The 20,385-nt window shown below is 41.1% G+C and overlaps 2 protein-coding genes across 4 annotated transcripts in view; both read right to left on the bottom strand.

Moving 5' to 3' along the window:
• The window catches only part of PLBD1 (phospholipase B domain containing 1), a 42,497-nt gene extending 32,822 nt beyond the window's left edge, over positions 1–9,675 (bottom strand). The window contains exon 1 of one of the 3 annotated variants that reach the window (XM_030457864.1): positions 9,555–9,675. In XM_030457864.1, the coding sequence (XP_030313724.1) occupies positions 9,555–9,633 (79 nt within the window). In that variant the 5' untranslated portion in view covers positions 9,634–9,675. Of the gene's footprint in view, positions 1–1,677; positions 1,726–8,998; positions 9,044–9,554 lie in introns of those variants that run through there. The other 2 variants (XM_030457875.1, XM_030457872.1) reach the window with 2 other exon arrangements.
• A 3,388-nt stretch (positions 9,676–13,063) lies between these two features.
• The window catches only part of GUCY2C (guanylate cyclase 2C), a 47,710-nt gene continuing 40,388 nt past the window's right edge, over positions 13,064–20,385 (bottom strand). The window contains exons 22-27 of the mRNA XM_030451645.1: positions 19,012–19,204; positions 18,273–18,447; positions 16,668–16,766; positions 15,795–15,889; positions 15,083–15,159; positions 13,064–13,548 (exon numbers count right to left, since the gene is read on the bottom strand). Of these exons, the coding sequence (XP_030307505.1) occupies positions 13,374–13,548; positions 15,083–15,159; positions 15,795–15,889; positions 16,668–16,766; positions 18,273–18,447; positions 19,012–19,204 (814 nt within the window). The 3' untranslated portion in view covers positions 13,064–13,373. The remainder of the gene's footprint in view (positions 13,549–15,082; positions 15,160–15,794; positions 15,890–16,667; positions 16,767–18,272; positions 18,448–19,011; positions 19,205–20,385) is intronic.

Below are 20,385 nucleotides of genomic sequence, written 5' to 3' on the forward strand. Positions count from 1 at the left end.
TTTTCCCAACTCTCTTTCCGGGCAACAAATCTTGGAAGTGGCATTACACAACAGGAGCACTAGAACCTGGTGAATCACAGGCTTGAAGACACAAGTACCACAGGTATGCAGTTCTTTTATGAGGCACACAATCCCTATCACCCAGTCAGAGTGGAATCAATCCCAAGTGTGAAATGAACAGGAAAGAAGGGTCCTAGACTGCTCAGCCTGTTCTGCTTAGCCTGCTGTTTAAGAAACATTCTTCATTAGCTGGGTTTTAATCTTGCTGAGCTGAAGAAAAAAGAGCAAGATAAACTGCTCTCTGGAAAAACAACTTACAACTGTAATTCAACCTTCCCTAAAATGGGACCCGGTTACATCAAATCTTTATTCATGATTGATCAAACCACTACTACAGTACTGCAAGCAAAAAAGAGTTAAAAGTTGAAAGTTTTAAGGGATAAATTAATTAACACAACTACTGAAAAATCCACAATGTATTTGTTTCCCTGACCTGTCTCCAGTGCTGCAGTTTATAACATGTAATTTCAACAACACAGTTCATTTCCTCTATCATGCCCACAACAGCTGCTAAATAGAGCTAGATTTGATTCTGGATGGTCTTACACAAAACACCTCGTATGCATGCTACGATAATGGAACTATAAAAAAAGCAATATAATGCCAGCACAATACCAAATGCTCTTCAAAAAGCTGTAAGTAAAATGTTTGTGATTCAGCAGTCACTTTGATTTCAAATTAAGTGCACCCACTTTATTCAGTACTCTAAAACATTAAGAAGCTATTTTCATAAAGAGTCATGACTTATTTTAATACAAATGCAAAAACTGTTTCCAAGAAATAAACTTTCTCCAACTAATCACTTTTTGACATAGCAGCTACTTAGTTGCTTTCAAGAAGCTTTTACCCATTTTAGCAGACGGTTGAATAGTCCATGTCATTTGACAGCCAGAAAGTTGTTCTCTCCTGGTGTTCCAACAAGAAGAGCTAAAACAGTTTCTTTCTGAGAATCACAGAATGGCTGAGGTTTGAAGGGACCTCTGGAGGTCATTTTGTCCAACGCTCCTGCTCAAGCAGGTTCACCTAAAACCAGTTACCCAGGGTTTATATCCAGGTGGCTTTTGAGCATTTCCAAGGACAGAGATTTCTCCACCTCTTAAGCAACCTATGCCAGTGCTCTCTCACCCTCATAGTAAAAAGGTATCTCCTGACGTACAGAGGGAACCTCCAGTGTTTCAGTTTGTGCCCACTGCTTGTGTTCCTATCCATGGGTACCAAAGAAAAGAGCCTGGCTCTATCTTCTTTACACCCTCCCTACAAATATTTCTACCTCCTCTTCTCCAGATGAAGCAGTCCCAGTTTGCCCACCCATTCCTCATGTGAGAGGTGTTGCAGTCCCTTAATCAACTTCACAGCCCTTTGCCACACTCTCTCCTGGAGCTCAGGGTCTCTCTTGTACTGGGTACCCCAGAACTGGACCAGCACTCAAGGCATGGCCTTACCAGTGCTGGGCAGAGGGGAAGGATCACCTCCTTCAACATGCTCGAAACACTTCCGATGCAGCTCGGGACAGTCACCCTTCTTTGCCACCCTGGCACATTGCTGGCTCACATTTAGCTTGGCTTCCACTAGGACCCTGAGGCCCTTTTCTGCAAAGCTGCTTTCCAAATCACCCACCATCAGCATGAGGATATTCTTCCCTGGGTGCAGGCCTTGGCATTTTCCTTTGTTAAACTGGATGAGGTTTCTGTCAGCCCACTTCTTCATCCTGTTGAAGTTCCTCAGAATGGCAGGACAGCCCTCTGGTATTTCAGCCACTTCTTCCAGTTTTGTATCATCAGCAAACTTGCTGAGGGAACACTCTGTCCTGTCACCCAGATCATTAGGGAAGATGCTGAACAGTATTGACTGCTGGCATACACCACTAGTTCCTAGCCTCCAGCTACACTTTGTACCACTAGACATAGTGTCAGTCTTCATGATATACTAGAGACTGACCATGTGAAAAGGAAAAGCATTAGTTAGCAAGAACAGAATTTCAGTAGTAAAAAGGAACTGTGCTTTTTTTCGCCCTCCATTCTATGAATACAGTTTATTACACAAAACTATTTAGAAATGAAGTCACTTCAAGTACTGGGAACACAGTGTTTAAAAACATGTTTTTCATCTGCCTAGTACTGAGGCTATTTAAAGGACTGAAACGGGACAGACTTTAGGTAACCCTGCAGACAGCTATAATCTTAGTTTACTGTTGTCTGCTTAAGTATTTTCTAGTGATACATTCAGTAATTGCTACTCAGCAGTGAGGGTAAACATGGGAATCACTAAGAGTGAAAATCTCTAAAAAGAAGAGCAAGCAGATAAGGATCATCACTGAAGAGAGCCAAAGGTCGCCTTACAAAGATTAAGCTCACATATAAAAAAAGAGGTCAAGGAAAGGGAGGTCCTATGAAGAAGTGGTGCAAGGAGTCTCCACAGAACACAGCCACCCTGTCCAGCAGTAAAGGGGAAAGCTGATTCCAACCAAGAAGCCCACTGCAGGGCAGAGGAGAGACAAGCCTCATGCCACACAAAGACAGCCAAGAAACAGGTAAAAACAGCAAGAGCAAAGTAGGGCGAAAGATGATCTTCTGCCATCTCTTCAGTGGGTTGCAGAGAGGAACCAGAGCAGCTGGGTATTGTTAGTAGTGCCCCCAGACTGCACAGGTATGCCAAAAGAACTTCCATCTGCCTAAATCCAAAGTATAATAGCCATTGCTTTCTTTTTTAAAAGGCTGATGCCAGTGCCAGACAGACTGATCTGACACAGGTATTCTAACACAGCAGGCTGTGTTTCTTTGTTTTATGCTCTGCCAGAGCATGAACATGCAGAGCTGTTTTCAAGTCAGAACAAACTTTAAAATTACCCTTGGAGTTTGCCCTGCCCCAACTTCACTATATAACAGACTTAAACTAAAGAAAACCAGGACTAAAAAAGGATGGGAGATAAGGGGAAACACTAAGCTACAGGATAATGTGCAGCAAACCTGGAGAGGCCTTTAAAGGTACAGCATAAAGGTAGCTGACATAGACATGGCTTAACAATGATGCTGGAAAAGATTATTTCCATTAATGATTTTTTTTTCCAACTCTTTCACTCATTGTCCTATTTCACCTCTTTAAGTTTTATGTCAATTTCTGCAAATCTAAATTCACAGAACTCACAGAATGTTAGGGGCTGGAAGGGACCTCAAGAGATCACCAAGTCCAATCCCCCTGCCGGAGCACAACCACCTAGTGTAGGTCACACAGGAACATGTCCAGATGGGTTTTTGATGTCTCCAGAGAACAAGACTCCACAACCTCACTGGGCAGCCTTTCCAGTGTTTTGTCACCCTCACAGTGAAAAAGCTTTTTCTTATGTTTACATGGAACCTCCTATGCTCCAACTTACTGGGATACACCCAGTCCTATCATTGGTCATTGCTGAGAAGAGCCTGGCTCCATCATCCTAACACTCACCCTTTACATAGTTTTAAACATTAATGAGGTCACCCCTCATGCTCCTTTTCTCCAAGCTGAAGAGACCCAGCTCCCTCAGCCTTTCCTAATAAGGGAGATGCTCCACTCCCTTCATCATCTTTGTGGCTCTGCTGTGGGCTCTCTCCAGCAGTCCTCTGTCCTTCTTGAACTGAGGGGCCCACAACTGGACACAATAATCCAGATGTGGCCTCACCAGGGCAAAGCAGAGGGGGAAGAGAACCTCTCTCAATCTCCAAACCACATCCCTTTCCAATACACCCCAGGAAGCCATTGGCCTTCTTGGGCACATTGCTGGCTCGTGGTCATACTTCTGTCCACAAGAACTCCCAGGTCCCTTTCCTCTGTGCTGTTCTCTAACATGTCAGTCCCCAACCTACACTGGTTGCCCTTGTTGTTATTCATTACATTTCTCCCTGCCCAACTCTCCAGCCTGTCTATGCCCCTCTTAATGGCAGCACAGCCTTCTGGGGTGCCAGCCACTCCTCCCAGCTTTGTGTCATCAGCAAACTTGCTGAAAAGACACTGTCCCACTACCAAGGTCATTGACAAAGATACTGAATAGGACTGGGCCCAGCACTGCTCCCTGGGGGACTCCACTAGTCACAGGTTTACAGCTGGACTCTGCACCACATCACCATCCTTTGGGCTCTATTGTGTAGCCACTTCTTAATCCATCTCACTGTCCATTCTTCTATCCCACATTTCCTGAGCTTGCTCATGAGGAAGCTATGGGAGACTGTGTCAAAAGCCTTGGTGAGGTCAAGGTAGACTACATCCACTAGTCACTCCACCTCTACCCATTCAGTTACAACATACAGAAGGCTATCAGAATACTCAAGCATGATTTCCCCTTGGTAAATCCATTCTGATTACTGATCACCTGCTTCTGTTCCATATGCTTAGAGATGACCTCCAGAATGAGCTGCTCCATCTTTTTTCCAGGGATGGAGGTGAGGCTGACTGATCTGAAATTGCCTGTCTCTTCCTTCTTGCCATTTTAAAGACTGGAGTGACGCTGGCTTTCCTCCAGTCCTCAGGCACCTCTGCTGTTTGCCATGATCATGTGAAAATGATGTAGAGTGGTAGGGTGATAACACCAGCCAGCTCTCTCAGCAGGCTTGAATGCATCCCATCAGGGCCCATGGACTTGTGTATATTCAATTTGCATCACTGATCTCTAACCCAGTCTTCACTGACCGAGTCTTCCCTCCAGGCTTTTTCTTCCTTCCCTCCTCCAGGCTTTCTCTCTTATACCCAAGGTCTGGAGTTCACAAAGGCTGATCACAGGAGTAAAGACTGAAGCAAAGAAGGTACCCAGCAACTCTGCCTCCTCTGTTATCAGGGCTCCTGCTCCATTCAGCAATGGGGCCACATTTTCCCTGTTCTTCCTTTTACTACTGATAGATTTGAACAAGCTCTTCTTGTTTCTTTTTACTTCCTTTGCCAGTTTTAATTCTAAGAGGGGTTTGGCTTGGTCTTAAGTGTCAAAATACCTACACATGAAAATGCTATGTTAATTTCAAGAAACATTGTTATAATTCAGATGTTACGTCTTTATCATGCTACAGATGGAGTTAAAACTACAAGTTTGTAAGTCACTGTACACTTAAACCACATACTACAAGGTAGTCAAAAGTATTTGTTGTCACCCAGTGTGTTACAATTTTAATCTGAATTCATCTAAACTTAGCAGTACCACCTTTCCCAATAAAACCATCCAGAACAGATGTACAAGAAGCAACTGCGCATTTCCAAACAATCCCAAACAATCCCAAACAATCACAACAACAGAAACCTTGAATAATGCTGGCTTCTATTTTTCATTTTAGAATTAGGCAAGGACCCTAGGATCTCTGATAGCAGCAGTTGTCATAACTGTAAGTGATAACTTCTTACATATGAATCAAATGCAACATCTCCCTGAAACTATAAATCATCTTTCTTTTTAATCATCGAAGTTAAGATAACTTTGATGATAAAAAAAAAAACTTTGATGATTAAAAACTTTGATGATAAAAAAAAAAAACACCACTAAAAAACCCTAACTCAGTGTGCAGCTGAGAATGCTGTCAAGTACTTCAGCTTAATTCCTGCTCTCAGGAGTCTGCAAAACAAGAAAGGCTGTGATAATCTGTGGCTATTCCATAACAGTATTGCTTGGAATAATCTAAATAACAAGCCAAAGCATATACAGTTCATTGCAATGAATGAATCAACATCCCTGTGGACAGGGTAGGTCAGTGAGGTCAACATTCCCCTCCACGCAAGCAGCCATCCAGGAGAACTGCCCAACACCAACAATGTGCAATGCCACCACAACCACTGTGTGGTGGGACACAGAAGTGGAAAAGCACAACAACAAAACAGGCCTGGAAGGAAACAAAAGATCCTTCTCCTTTCTGCAGTCAGTTAAAAATAGGAAATGGGAGGAACCTTTCCTCAAATTGCCTGCTGGAATTTCTTCAACTGAGAAGTGTCTGCTTCTTGATGAGATTATATGTTAAATAACAGAAAAATCAAGGTATTTCAGCTTCAGCTAGGAAGAGTTGTTAATCCCCTTGGTTTTCAGGCTGAAAAAGCCGTATCTGTCATCTGCATTTTTGGCTCAGTACAGGCACTGCCAACCTAAGGTTAAATGTGGAGTTTGTCTTTTATTTAGAGGCAGCAGGAGAGTAGAAATACATTCATGCTGGTGAGAATAGAAAGAAAGGAAATCAAGGAAATATTAAGTAGGAGGACTGACATATATTGAAAAAAAAAAAAAAGAAATCAGATGCTGAAGAGGACATGAATGAGTAGTAGTAACTTGTAACCAAAAAAAAGAATAGGAAGAGATGATGAAGAAGAATGAAGTGCAGTATGTGCAGATGGCTCAAGGACCATCTAACACACACACTATTTGATAACTGACACTAATATTTATTAAACTAAATACACCTAAAAAAAAATAACACCTGACGTGCCTTAAGAATACCAGTAAAATTTGTTTGGCAATATGCAACAGCTGCTTTTCCTTATGTTTCCCCAGCATATGGTTTTAAAACATACATATATCTAGATAGGCTATTGGACTTTCTAATTTGAGAGATTCACAGAATTCCCTTTTCCTTGCAGGTGAATGAGCTTTAAGTTTTGGAGGTGAGAATTAATATTCATATTTTTCATTAATCTGAGAAACAAGGTAACTCATAACCAATGGGGCACTGGTTAGGTTACATGTAACAAGCCACATTAACAACTGTGAGCATTTCCTAATGACAGGAAAACCACTGGCTTACTTAACTACTAATTTTTATATACATTTTACATGTTTATTTTTTTCTGTGGCTTTTCAAAGGCGAAGCATTTTCTGTAGTTGTTCAGATGGACTTTGTAGATTCCATCTATACATTTTCAACTGCATAAGGAAACTATCACTCTACTGTTTCACTGAAAACTAGTTTTGCACAACTCAGAAACAAACTTAGCAAAAAGCTGCACATCTGTTTTCAGTACATCCTCTCCGACAACTAATGTTCAGTAGTAAAGATATTAGCATGATATAAATATATCCAGTATATTGACTTTCTTGTCAAACATAAAAGTTTCTTGTCAATTTTGTAATTTATTAGAGCTTACTCTGTTTTCTCATTAATTTATTTTAAACCATCCTTTCAACCATTTAAATATATATATATACTTCTAAAGTATAACTGAGATTTCAAAGTACAGTTATGAGTGGAATCCATTACAAAATTAATGTTAAGTACTCCAGGACTTCTTCAGAGATTAGCTGAAACCACACAAGAACTTAACACAAAGCCCAGTAATTTTCAATCAAAAGAGTAAATGTTTTTTTGTTCTGCTAGAACATAAGCTGTTTGCAGTTTCTATTCCACTAGCCTGAATTTCCTCATACATTTCAGGTCTAAGTAATTTTTCAATTTGTCTCTAACAAATTGAACATTCTCTAGAAAGCTTGCAAACAGTATGATGAAGAATCTTCAAGGCATTCAAAATGCTAAACAACAATGAACTGATTTATAAAAAAAATAAAATCTGGACAATTCAGAGTGCTGAAGGCCAAGTTTACTCTGTTAAACAGCCTCAAGGCATTTCTATTTGCTACTTCGTAGTTTTCTATGAGTACTTCAATTATGATGTGAGGAATCAGTCAGGTATTAGCTGAAACTACTTTATATACTACACTTTCTTTCACTCCCTCTACATGATTCACAGGTTGATTCAACAAGAAAGTTGACCCTTCCTTCTGTGCTGTTAATATAATACCAAAACTTTTTAAAATCCAGGTAAGGTTCGAAAAGTCAGTCTCCAAAATGAGGTTGGACCACTGGCAAAATGAGATGCTTGTAACATTTTGGACATTATTTTCTCCTTGTTTTGTGGCAACTAATAAGTTAACTAGGAATTTCCTAGAAGATAAGCATTGAATCCAGCCCTTAAGAATTCACTGAAATCAGGAGAAGAGGAAGATATTATCCTGGTGAGATTTTTTTACCCCCATCCCTAATGTTACGATTGATACAAATGGTACCCAGTGTAGTCTTAATGGGCATTCTGTTCTAAATGGCTACAGTATGTCACAAACTTTTACTGATACTCCAGAGGCCAGGTTGCTTTTACATGCTCCACACCTGCTTGGCATCTCTTAAATTCCCTCCTTTAGCAACTCATTTCCCTATCCTTCCAGTTGCTGGTAAACCTGTTTCATACTTAAAAAAGAAAAGGAAAGAAGAAGAAGAAAAATATCCTTTGTACCTGACTGGCAGATCTTTTCCAGTACAACTAGAAAACTAACTTTTGGCTAACTTTTTCTATTTAGTGAGCACAGCATGTTGTCCACAGGTGCAATATTTCTTAAACACACCAAGCAGAAATGTAGTTTTTAAACAGGAAGACAAGGTTCTATGGAAAACCATGAAGCTCACCAAAATGTGCCACTATGGCTTTTGCCAAATTCTGCTTGCATCCAAATCTGAAGCTGCAACAAGAATAAAACTCCTAAAATCAGGAGACAAAAAAGCTATAGCAGTCAACACAGGAAGATCAAGAGCCTTAAGTAAGTTTTAGTTATTGAATTATCCTAACTGGAGCCCTAGAACTTTGCCTGAAAAGGTTTATTATACAAATACATGATGAAAAGTGTGAGAACAAAATTAGCACTAAGTAGCATTTGTGCCATAGAAAATAACTTCAATTTTAAAGTTAATCAAATATCGGTTTACTCTAATGGCAAGACAAGTTTATCTACTCAGAAAGCATTAGATCATGCACAGGTACAGATGCTGAAACACAGGCAATGACCTATGCCAACAGGTTAGCTCTAAACCTCTGTTAAAGACATGAGTCACGGCATGCTGAGGGCCACCGCACTCAGACCAAGTGTCCACCCTCAATGATTCCCGTGCGTGTACATTACATGACCACCCAACACCACTGGGCACTCAAGCCAGCTTCCCATTTGCTAAATTCTTACTTCGGTTCTCACTGCCCATTCCAGGAAACTTGTTTTGAAAGTGTGCAGGAACCAAGTGCCAGCACCTAACACCCACCCGATCCCACGCCCGATCCCACGGGCCCCGAGGTGCCCTCGGAGCAAGCACACGAGGCAGCCGGACTCCTGCCCGCACCGCCACGGTCCCTCCAGGGGCTGGATGGGGTTCCACCCCCGCGACGGCCTGGGCACCGCCGGAGGTCGAGACCCTTCTCTGCCTCACACCTATTTCCAAGGGACTAGCGGGGGGCCCTTCCCCACGGAGCCCCCAGGAGTGCTGAGGGAGGCGCAGCCAGGAGCCACCGACCGAGGTGGAGACGCGGAGGCCGCCGGGTCCCCGGAGCGGGCCCGGGAAAACCGCGCTGCCTCCATAGGAGCCCCGGCAGAGCCCCGGCGACGGGTTCCGCCAGCGGGACAGCCCCTCCCGGTCTCCTGACACTCCGGGTCTGGGGGGACGTCCCTTCCCGCCCACCCCGGCGAGGGGGAGAGGCCCCTTTGCTGCTCTCTCAGGGTCTCCCTCCCTTCTCTCCCGCCTCACCTGCTCGGCCCCCCGCCGCCGCCCACAGGAGGACGAGCCCCCACCAGCAGCAGCAGACGCCGCCGCCGAGCCGGACCATCCTGCTGCTCCCCCGCGCCTCCTCTGGGCACCGGGAGGCGTCGGGACTTTAAGAAGTTCCCTCGCCCAGGGCAGGTCTCGCCGCTGCCCCCGCCTCCTCCGGCGCCCGCCTCGGCGGCGTCCCGTGCTTGGGGTGGCCCTGCCTGCCGAGTCCGGGATGGGACTTTGGGGAGTCCCGCGGTGGAGCCCGGGGACCCCCCGCTTGTCCCCCGCTCCGGCCCGACCTGTGCGCTGCCCTCTCGCTGTGCCCAGCCGTGGTGGTGGTAGGAGCTGCTGGGGAAGGCGGGAAGTCAAGCGGGGCAGCAAGTCCAAGGTCCTGGTATCTTTGTGACCCTGGCGCTTGTTTGGAGCCCCCAAGGCCTGGATGGAGGGTTCACTGTGGTTGGGCCTTGCTGCCACCATCACATGGCGTGAGGCAGCGAGGAGGGACCCCCAGGCTGCTGGAGTCTGCTGGGTCACTGGGCTTGCCAAGCATGGTCAACCAAAAAGGGGGGAAGTTTTCTCAGGAAAGGCCCCTATAAAGCAACTTGAGTTGAGTGGTGTCTTGACAAACTGTTTTACATCGGAGGAAGAGCAGCTTTTGGCACCATTCAGAAGAACATCTTCTGCATGTGTCCCAACAGAAAAGCTGAGAGATGGTACTTTTCTTGGGGGTTTACAGACAAGGACAATTTTCCATGGGATCTTTCTCCTGCCCCTATAATTCAGATCCTTTGGAGATGCTGACGTTTCTTCTCCCCCAGTGCGAAATATTCAACCACTGTCCTAAAACAGCCATTATTAGGACTTTGTGCTTCAGTAGTTGTTGAACATAGTTCAAATTTAAGACTGGTGGCTGTAATAGTCTCATATAACGAGGTCACATGCCAACCAGTTCAGGCTAAATAGCATGACTTGGCCTCAAGCCCAGGGTAAGAGCACTGTAACACCACTGCTGGCTTCAGGCATCCTTGGTTACCCATCGTTGTTTTGTTTTGGGCTGCTTTTCACCAAGAGTTAAGGATAAAACACGGTGCTGTTACTATGTTACTTTTTTTTTTCTTTTTTTTCTTTTTTTTTTTTTTTTTTCCTACCAAGTGAAAAAGAACTCTTAAATGTCTAATCATGAAAGGATTCTGTTTGCACTGGAGGAATGTTTTCCAAAGGTTTTTCTAAATCAGAAATTCACCTCCGTCACATGCTGTTCTCAGTGTTGTGAAGTAAAATACAAAATTATATTTTCCATAGAATTCCCTGTATAGGAATTTACCACAGGGAAAAAAAAAAGTATTTTAAATAAGATTCTCTTTGTTATGGGCATGGCCTGGATTTGGATGTACATGCAAACTAAGATAGAAATACAAAGCTGAAACAGGAGGAAAATGCAGATGCATGACAAAAATGATATATAGACAAGGAGGCAATCGGAATATGACCAAAGCTACAAATCTCATCTTGATGTGTATTTGGAAAGATTCACTTCCACTTGCTCCGAACCCAGGAATACACAGAAAATTTTGTGTGTGTGAGTTAAAGTCAAATGAATGGTGATGGTGCAGCCAAAATCCTTTCCACTTGAAAAGTAAATATATCTTACACCATTTTTAAAATATAACATTGAATTCCTTAAAAGAAAATTTAAAAAAACAAAAAAGAGACGTGAATGACTGGACCTTTATTTACAGATTTCTGATGATAGAGGGCTCTTTGGTCTAACATCTTCTAACAAGATGCAGTGGTAAAGACATTGAATTTAAGAGAGACTGAAATCAGAAACAACCTTTTTAAAAGCACAGTCAAAATTTATTTATTGTGACCTATGGGTGACTGTTTTGTGCAGGGACAGAATCATGTAGAAAATAAACCAACCAGAAGATGGGTCCATCAACTCATTACTAATGTATCTATTTATCTTCAAAGAATTATATGAAATTTATGATCTGAAGAATGCAGGAAAGAGAAGGGCTACTGAAAACTAAATATTCTTTAAATTAGTTGTGTCAGTGTCAGCAGACATTTGCTCTAAAATAACTTGTATCATCTCAGAGCTGCCAAGGATGGAACCCATAAAACTCTTCTTCAAAAATAGATTTAACTTCATTTCAAAGATCAGAGCAATTCTGTTTAAGATAGCAGTAGTAGTAGTCGGCTTCTTCAAGCTTGACAAGTCCAGTGCTTTTTGCTGCATTACATCTATGCTTGCTGAGTGTATCAGCAACCAGAATATTCCAGTGGTGCCAAGAAGCACAGCAGTTGCACCCAAGAGATGCAGCTTGTTGATAGACACCACGGCGCCATAAATAGCAGACTTTATACTTTTTTACTCTACTGGTGATCTTCTTAATACATTCCAGTATTAGAATGTGAGACGCTTTTTTCTGTCCTTCTCCAAGTGAACACTTCCATTAGGCCACAGACCAAAGAAGTAATGGTATGGTATTAATGCCAGTCTCAGTCTGAAATTGATTACATTTAATCTGAAAGCTGTGGCTGCTGGTTTTGTGGTAATTGCTATTTCTATCTATATCCTCTATATCCTGTTCCTGGAGGTAGGAATCAGCACCGCCTGATTTCATTTTTCCAGGAATCTTTGCACTCCAGATCTGTCTGTTTACACCTTGGTTGTTCTTTTTGTGTGTATGTATCCTAAACAAAGCCAGTTTAGATTGATAAAGAAAAAAACAGGCAACTAGCCTGCTCTTTTTTAATATTTTGAAGTTGTTTACTTGGGCAAAAATGTTGTCCAAAATCAAAATAATTTTCTACCAATTTTTATTATTTGAATATTGACCTATATTTAACAATGGTGAAGGAAGTAGCTCTACTTTGAAAGCCATCAACTTTGAAAGCACAAGAGGCCTTTGCAAAAACTTTACTCACTAGTTGTCATTTCTTCATGTGAATGCTGATTTTCTTTTCTAGGAGTCATCTGTGCTTTAGTTGCTTTTTAAAGCTGTTTATAAATGCCATTATGTCAGTTAATGATGGAGTCATCTCAGTAAAACCTGAGTTCTGCCTGGTTGTGAAATTTCATCCAAAAGTTGAAATGAAAGTTTCTGAGGTTTAAGAAATTCAGATAAGTTTGTTTTCTTCATATCTGTTTCACTTCTGCTTTGGGGACAGAGGCAGAAATGGAGAAAAGATATGAAAGTTTCTTGTTTTGCAAGATTTCCAATATAATTTTGTAGAGTCAAGAGATTCAGATAAGCTTTAGAAGCCATGCAGCCTATTAAGTAACCTCCCAAGGTAAATAACAGAAGTGTTGTCTCTTGAACAAAGTCAGCTTTGTTAAGCAAAACCTTTGAGACACAGGGGGAAACAAGAGAAGAAGCAAAATGGCAACATATTCAGGATTTACATATGATATGTTTAATGTTATTTTCAAATATGTTACAGAAAACGTTTCTCCAAATAAAAATTGCAAACTAAATACAGTATTTAAAAATCATGGCAAATTAAGGCTTTGCTGTAAATATTTTCAGAAGTGGATTATTGAACAGGCTATCACATTTGAAAAACTAACAAAACAAAAAAATCCATACTGAAGCACAGGTATTTTCATTTACCTCGAATCAGACTGCATATATGCTGCTGAGGTTATCTGACATTTTTCAGTGTTACAGTGAGGAGAGGTTTAATTTTCTGAGAGTAGGTCAGATGGTAGAAAGGATGGCTGAAAAGGGTCTGTCTTTCTCCTCTAGCTGAGAGTATAAGCCTCCAGACTTCACATTAAGTACTCCAGAGAGTTGCTGCAGCATCATTTTAAAGATATGTGGCAGAAATCTCTGTGCTCGCCAGCTGCAGGTATTCCAGGGTACCCGATCGGTAGCTCGCTACTCGTGAAAGCTCCCGTGTCTTGAACCCTTCTTTTTCCCTTTTCTGAAGACTATGAGTTATCATCTCTGCTAAGTCATCTTGTAACCTTTGCTGATTCTCCCTGAAAGAGACAGGATGGGAAAAAAATTCAGCGATTCACATGTTTTCATTGATCCCCAGATTCTCAGTGCTTTTTGGACTTGATGATCTAAAAAGTTTCTTCCAACCAAAATGATGCTTTGATTTTATGACGCTCACACACTACTGATAGAAAGAACAAAATTCAGATTCTGGATTTGGGAACAGAATTCAGGATTTACATGTGATTTTTCTGGGTAGTATGGCTCACTGTCTCTGCACAGGAGGTTTGTAGCACCTGTCTGTAGTGTCATTATTGACCTTAAAAAAAATTCACCTTTATTTGTAAGAAAAGGAAGATATTAATTCTAGCTCTTAGTACTATTACTGGTGCCAGAACTTTCATTACTCAGCTTCATGTGGCCTTCAGTAAATGTTGTCAGCTTTTCAACAATTTCTGCAGTGTGTCTGACTTTTGTTGGAGTACCCCACAGATTATAGTTTTAAGGGCAGTTTTACCAGCCACAGATTATATGAGCAAGGAAAACAAGAACACCACTGAACACAGTAATCCAGCTCCAGAGTTACTTTCAGTTGAATTCCAGAAGAACTGCCAATTCCATAATTTTGATAGTCTCAACCTATTATATGTATTTTTAAAAAAGGAGTTCTGATTCTGCAAAAGAGTCATTTCCTGCTCAACCCAGAAACAATCATTTGTACTTTATATAATTTCTTCAATTTGAACTGAAACATCCTGATTTCAGATGGCAGCAAATTCCCACTTATTAAAGAGTAACTGTAAAAAGGACTTTAGAACAGAGAGTGAGAAGCTTCCTTTGCAGGAAATAAGGCTGTACTCATGCAAAATACACATGAAATAAATGCAGAGTTATTCTCACTTCAGTTTTGCATAGCTTCTCAAAAACAACTCCAGTTATTATTGTATTTTATTCAGTATTAATGCAAAATGATAGCTGAGTTCCAGGACATCAACCTCATCTTTTTTTTCTTGATCACCTATCTCTTCTCAGTTAGTAGGTAAGCTTTTGATCAACTTTTAAACACTTCATTACCACAGTAACTTTGTCTACCTCATGTGGCATAATGCTGCTCAAAATCCTCAAGCTTCATTCCTCCTACAAATTCCCCCACAAGAGCTCATGGGTGTAACATGGTATTACAGAGAGCTGCACATTCAGTTGCAGTTCTCTTCTCACTGTACTGTCACACACATCTGCAATTAAGACTAAAGTTTTGGGATTAATCATGTTTTCCATTTTTCTGTCCATCTCTTGCACTTATCACATCAGTAACTTGTCCTGTAAGTCTTATTTCCCTTCCAAGGAAATGAACCCATAAAACACTTTATATATACAAATAACCTTTAGCACACACATAGTCTCATGCCATGAATATGTACATATGTTTATATGCACATTCACTTTTAAACTTCTAACTAGTGAAAGCAAGTTGAGTGCTATAAAAAACCCACAAGTGCCAAAGGGGGGTAGTGTAGGCTGAAGTGGGAAGACTCGGAATTTCTCTTCCCTTTTAACATACAAAGAACATCTTACACAGAAGGAGGTGTTGGGAGATTGTATTTCTTGTCCTCAGTACCCGTCAACCAGTAGGTAATCTCTGTTCCTCTGCCCTAGATATGTATGACAAAGAAGAGAAACCACAATTTAGGAATTAGAATGCAATTTCCTGTTGTTAATTTTCTTTAATACTGTATTGCACATTGTCATGTTTGCTTTTGCTTGTTCTCAGTAATTGATGCTCACAGCAAAGGATTAAAAATCAGATGTGAGAACAAGAATAATAAGGCAGATGCAGCTGCACACCCACCCCCTGCTTCTATGACCTGAAACAAATGCCATGGGAGGGGTGAGCTGTGCTGCCTGTCATCACCTCCCTAATACAGACATCTGCCGAGTGTAGTAGAGTAAAATAAATAGATTGGTAGATGAGACAGTCAAATATCTGTGCATGAGCAAATTAACAGCAGATTCAGCTTCCCTTCCATTAGATTAATTCACCCCATAATATTCTGTACATTTCATTTATTTTCCACAGCTATATATTGCTTTAATTTATGACATAGAGACCTCTCTATTGCCTACATTGTCTTCATAGAAGTGTCTTCAGCCACTAAAGATTGTGATACCTATTGATCTGTAGCCATTGTTCCCCAGCTGCTAATTAAAGGTAGTGGGGTCATCTCCACTATATACTTTTATACTACCCCTCTTCTCCGTTTTCATGCATGCTCATAGTAAAGGTTACCTTCAAGTACGTTTCTCCTCTCACTTCATACTGGAATTGGCAGTCTGTTCTTTTCAGGATGTTAATGGTGGAACCACTTACATGGATCCTTAAAGCTAAAAAGTAAAGACACAATGAAAGCTCAGTCTGGAAATATACCACGTAATTGTATTAAGTGTATGTGAAAACTGGTGCAATAGCATAAGCTCCTCCAATTATTATCAACATAAATTCTAAGAGTCAAATTAAATAAGAATCAACTACACTGCTGTACAAAAAATGTAACTCCTCTACACAGCATTGTAAGAGAGGAGTAGCTGGTACAACCATTGATCTGAAATACAGGTGACCCTGGTCTCTGTAGAGTTTAGATGCCAAAAAGGAAAAGAATACATGGGAGTGTCCTATACAGAGAACAGTCATGTGAAGACACCTGAATAGAAGGAGGAGAAACTGGCTCCTGGCACAGACAAACTGGCTCTTCACCCTGATGGTTGAAGATACAATTGCTTCAACTTAAAATATACAGTCAGCATATTTACACAACAGAGCTGTAACATAATTCTAGGCTGAATAAAAATCTACCATTCATAGAGAAAAATTAAATCCCAGACTTGTATGTATCATGGCTTCCAGAGGAACTCAGCCAGTGAACCAGCCTGCCTACTTCTTGTTGCCAGCACTGAAGCATGAACATCATGGGAGCAGGAATAATTCTTCATTGCCCAGCAGGACAGTGAAACAATTGGTAATCAAAACAAAAAGGGATTCTTAATCTTTAAAATTTCAGCAAGCTGCTAACAAGTTGTTCTCAGCTGAAAACAGATACTTCAGTCACAAACTAACCAACAGCCTTTGGTCCTGTTACACTGACAGCTAAAATTAAATCCTTACGCAAGCCTGTGGATTCCATCCGTGAAGCTGTGTTCACTGTATCTCCAAACAAACAGTAGCGAGGCATTTTTATTCCAACTACACCAGCAGCACATGGACCTAGAAATGGGATGCAGAGAAGGGAAAAAAAAAAAGTGGATCAAGGCACTGGTTTTTGGGAAGATATCTACTGCCATGGAGCAGGGCAGTACATGCTGGAGCTCTGTGTTCCTCACCCATGAGAATAATCTGTATCTCACTGTCCTGATTGCAGCTGGGATAGAGTTAACTTTCCTCCTAGTAGATGTTATAATACTGAACTTTGAATTTAATACAGGAATAATGTTGATAATACAATGATGTTTTAGTTGTAGCACCAATCAAGGACTTTCCAGCTTCTGGTGCCCTCCGTGTGAGGAGGCTGGAGCTGTGCAAGAAGCTGGGAGGGGGCACAGCCAGGACAGATGGCCCAAACTGGCCAAAGACATATTCCATACCATATGACATCATGCTCAGCATATAAACTGGGTGAAGCTGTCGGGGAGGATGGCAATTGCTGCTCAGGGACAGATGCTCTGGGCATCTATCAGCAGGTAGTGAACAATTGCAGTGTTCATCACTCATTTAATTTCTTTTGTTTTTAATTATTATCATTATTATTATCACCTCCTTTGCTGCCCTACTACACTCTCTTTATCTCAACCCATGAGTTTTACCTTCTTTTTTTAGTTCTCCTTCCCAACCCACCTTGGTAGGAGGGGAGTGAGTGAACTGTTCTGTGATACTTAGTTGCTAGTTGGGGCTGAACCAGAATGTTGACTTCCTAAAATACCTGCTGGTCTCCTATTCCACTCCAAACCAAGCCTAACTGTCTTGCATGGTCCAGTAAGAGCAGAAAAAGGACAACGGCTGCACAGCATTAATTGTATTTAAAGACAATGTTTGTGAAGAAAAAAAATACAGTTACTGTCAGTCTTGGAAGCAAGAGGAAAAGCAAATAAGCTTTATTATGGAGGGGTACACAGAGGTGCCTCACAGGGCTTCTCAGTGCCTCAGTTGCTTCCACTGATATGTTCCTCCTCTGGCAAGCGGTGTTCAGGTGGTTGTTGGAAGAAACAAAAATTAAGAGAGAGAATTTCCCAAAGTACTTGGTAGCTACCTGCTTGAGCTATCTACAGTTCTTCTTTAAGAAGAAACATTTTTATGGATTAAGTAATACATGAATCCCCACACAGAGCTTTTGCCATCAAAAGCATAAAATACAGGCCTGAATTTTATGGCTAGACAAGCATAGCTGGCCATGAATGATTTCCACGTTTGTCAAGAAGGAGCAGCCTCGGAGTTTTATTTGATACAACTGGCTTAATAATACCAGGAACCATAGCAGTTCTTCCTAGCTACCGACTTAAGCTATGAACAAATGGATATGAGCTATTTTACTACAGAAGAGCAAACCATTGTCTTATTTACTTATGCTGCTCTTCCTCCAGGTACATCATTTTCAACCTGATTCTTCATGAGGAAAGCAGGTGCATGTGATGCACTACCAGATCTTTTACAGATGTCTGTTCTGTTCAAAAAATGAGGTAACAACATCATCATTGTTGATGTAGCACTACTGTGTACCAGAGTGTATGCCAATGCGAATCCAAACAGGCAGACCAGGCAGATGTCTCAGTTCAAAAGATCCCATGAAACTGAGGATGTCCAGAGCCATCATGGAGATGTCTACTGCGTGTCGGTTGCCATTCCTGTTGGGTAAACCACTCACCACCATGTAAGCATCACCAATGGTCTCCACCTGTGTAAACAAAATTGGAACTCACTACTTGCAGACATAGCAAAATACATATTTTGTTAAAAGCAGAAAGGTTTCATCAGATCTTCTGGTTTATTATTAGACATTTCTTCCCTGGACAGCAGGAGTGGTAAGTTTAAGGTAGCTGGTGCCTTTCTGATATATTCTCCGTCCCCAGAGATATTTAAAAAGAGACTGGATGTGGCACTCAGTGCCATGGTCTGGTAACCACAGTGGTAGTGGATCAAGGGTTGGACTTGATGATCTCAGAGGTTCCTTCCAACCCAGCCGATTCTATGATTCTATGATTCTATGGTTCTATGGTTCTATGATTCTATGTTTATAACTATAACCAGCATTCCAATTGGTGAATCAATCTGTGACCATCTAGTACAAAAAGTCTGGTGTAAGCAGGCACACTGAAAGCATGTTGAAATGAGGTAATCATGACCTGTTTTTCTCTCTTTTATCTTCACCTGGAAGACAGGTTTCCAAACCCACCACCTCATCAATTTGATTTATGCCTCCCCTTGGTTGTTAACTGAATAAAAGCACGGAGTTAAGCACCTTGTAAACATCATGGTGGTCGAGAATGTGGTCAAAGTTCTTGTAGATATCATTCAGCATATCTACCACCTCCATAGGGGTGCTGTATTTGCAGAGTGTAGTGAAGCCAACAATGTCACTGAAATAGATAGTGACTTCTTCAAATAGCTCTGGCTCTACCAGGCCAGTCTCCTTCAAAGACTTCACCACTGGCCTGTGGAAACAGAGAAGGCAGTAAGACAGATGAGTAAGCTGTGCTTAATATTAAAGGTATTTTTTTTATGCAACCCAAGCACATCGTTGCTTTCTGCGTAGGAAACATCAAATAGTTTGCTGAAAATTGCCACTGTAATCACATTTTAGATTCCCAGAATGCCTTCCAGCCAAGCACCTCAAAACACTTACTAATGTTAATTAATGTACTACAGCCTTACAAAATGCAAGTGTGTTAACAGCCATGAGGAAAGCAAGGCAGAGGAAACCAAGCTTTTTGGCTAAGGTCAGAAATAGGGATATTGAGTAAAATTTAAAACTGAAATTCTGAAACTTGTAACAAGTACACCTACATTCTACTCACACAATAAGTAAGAACAGACATATTTTTCTGTTTCCACAGCACAGAAGTATTTTATTCCTGCTGCTTACATCACCTCATCCTGATTTCAGATGAGATATCATAGTCTGGTAATTTAATGAAAAAAAATTCAATACTATGACAGCTAATATCTATTCAGAGTGAACTTCATTTTCTTGTGTTTCTGAATCCAGAATGATGTCTATTCCTAGTGGAGATGTTAGAACAGAGTAACTGAAGAAGACCCAGGAATCTATAGATGTTGTACAATGCTGTGTTCTATCTATAATAAGACAATAATATAGGTAGGAATTACCTCAATTAGGAACTTTGTAGTAGGAACTACAAAGACTGGATGGGAAAATGGATTCCTTGTTGCACAGTGTACACAGCAAGATCATTTCAAATTTTCCCCAAAACTGGATTGAACTGGTACTTTTATTTGAGTCATAAAATCGATATCCTGGCTATTTAAACTAGTAATGACATACCAGGATAGATTTGCTGATCCAGATCTATATAATACCATAATTATTGATATTACCAGTATTATAATATTAATAATATTTATCCTATACTATATTCTAAAGTATCTGTCTAGCCCAATATGGCTAAATGTGGCTCAGCCCACCTCAGACCCTCTGTTTCATTGCTAAATCCCAGCCTGAAGTTGGACCATTCCTGCTCTCCAGCTGGAAACACTCCTTCTACCTAGCAAGGTGCTGGAGAAGAAGAGAGCTCTCTGATGTGGGATCGCTTTAGATCTATGTGTTCCCAGGAAGGCATTGAAAAAGAAGTTTTTGCTGGAACGAGAGATCCTG

Source organism: Calypte anna, chromosome 1, assembly GCF_003957555.1.
Source record: "Calypte anna isolate BGI_N300 chromosome 1, bCalAnn1_v1.p, whole genome shotgun sequence".
NCBI lineage: Eukaryota > Metazoa > Chordata > Aves > Apodiformes > Trochilidae > Calypte > Calypte anna.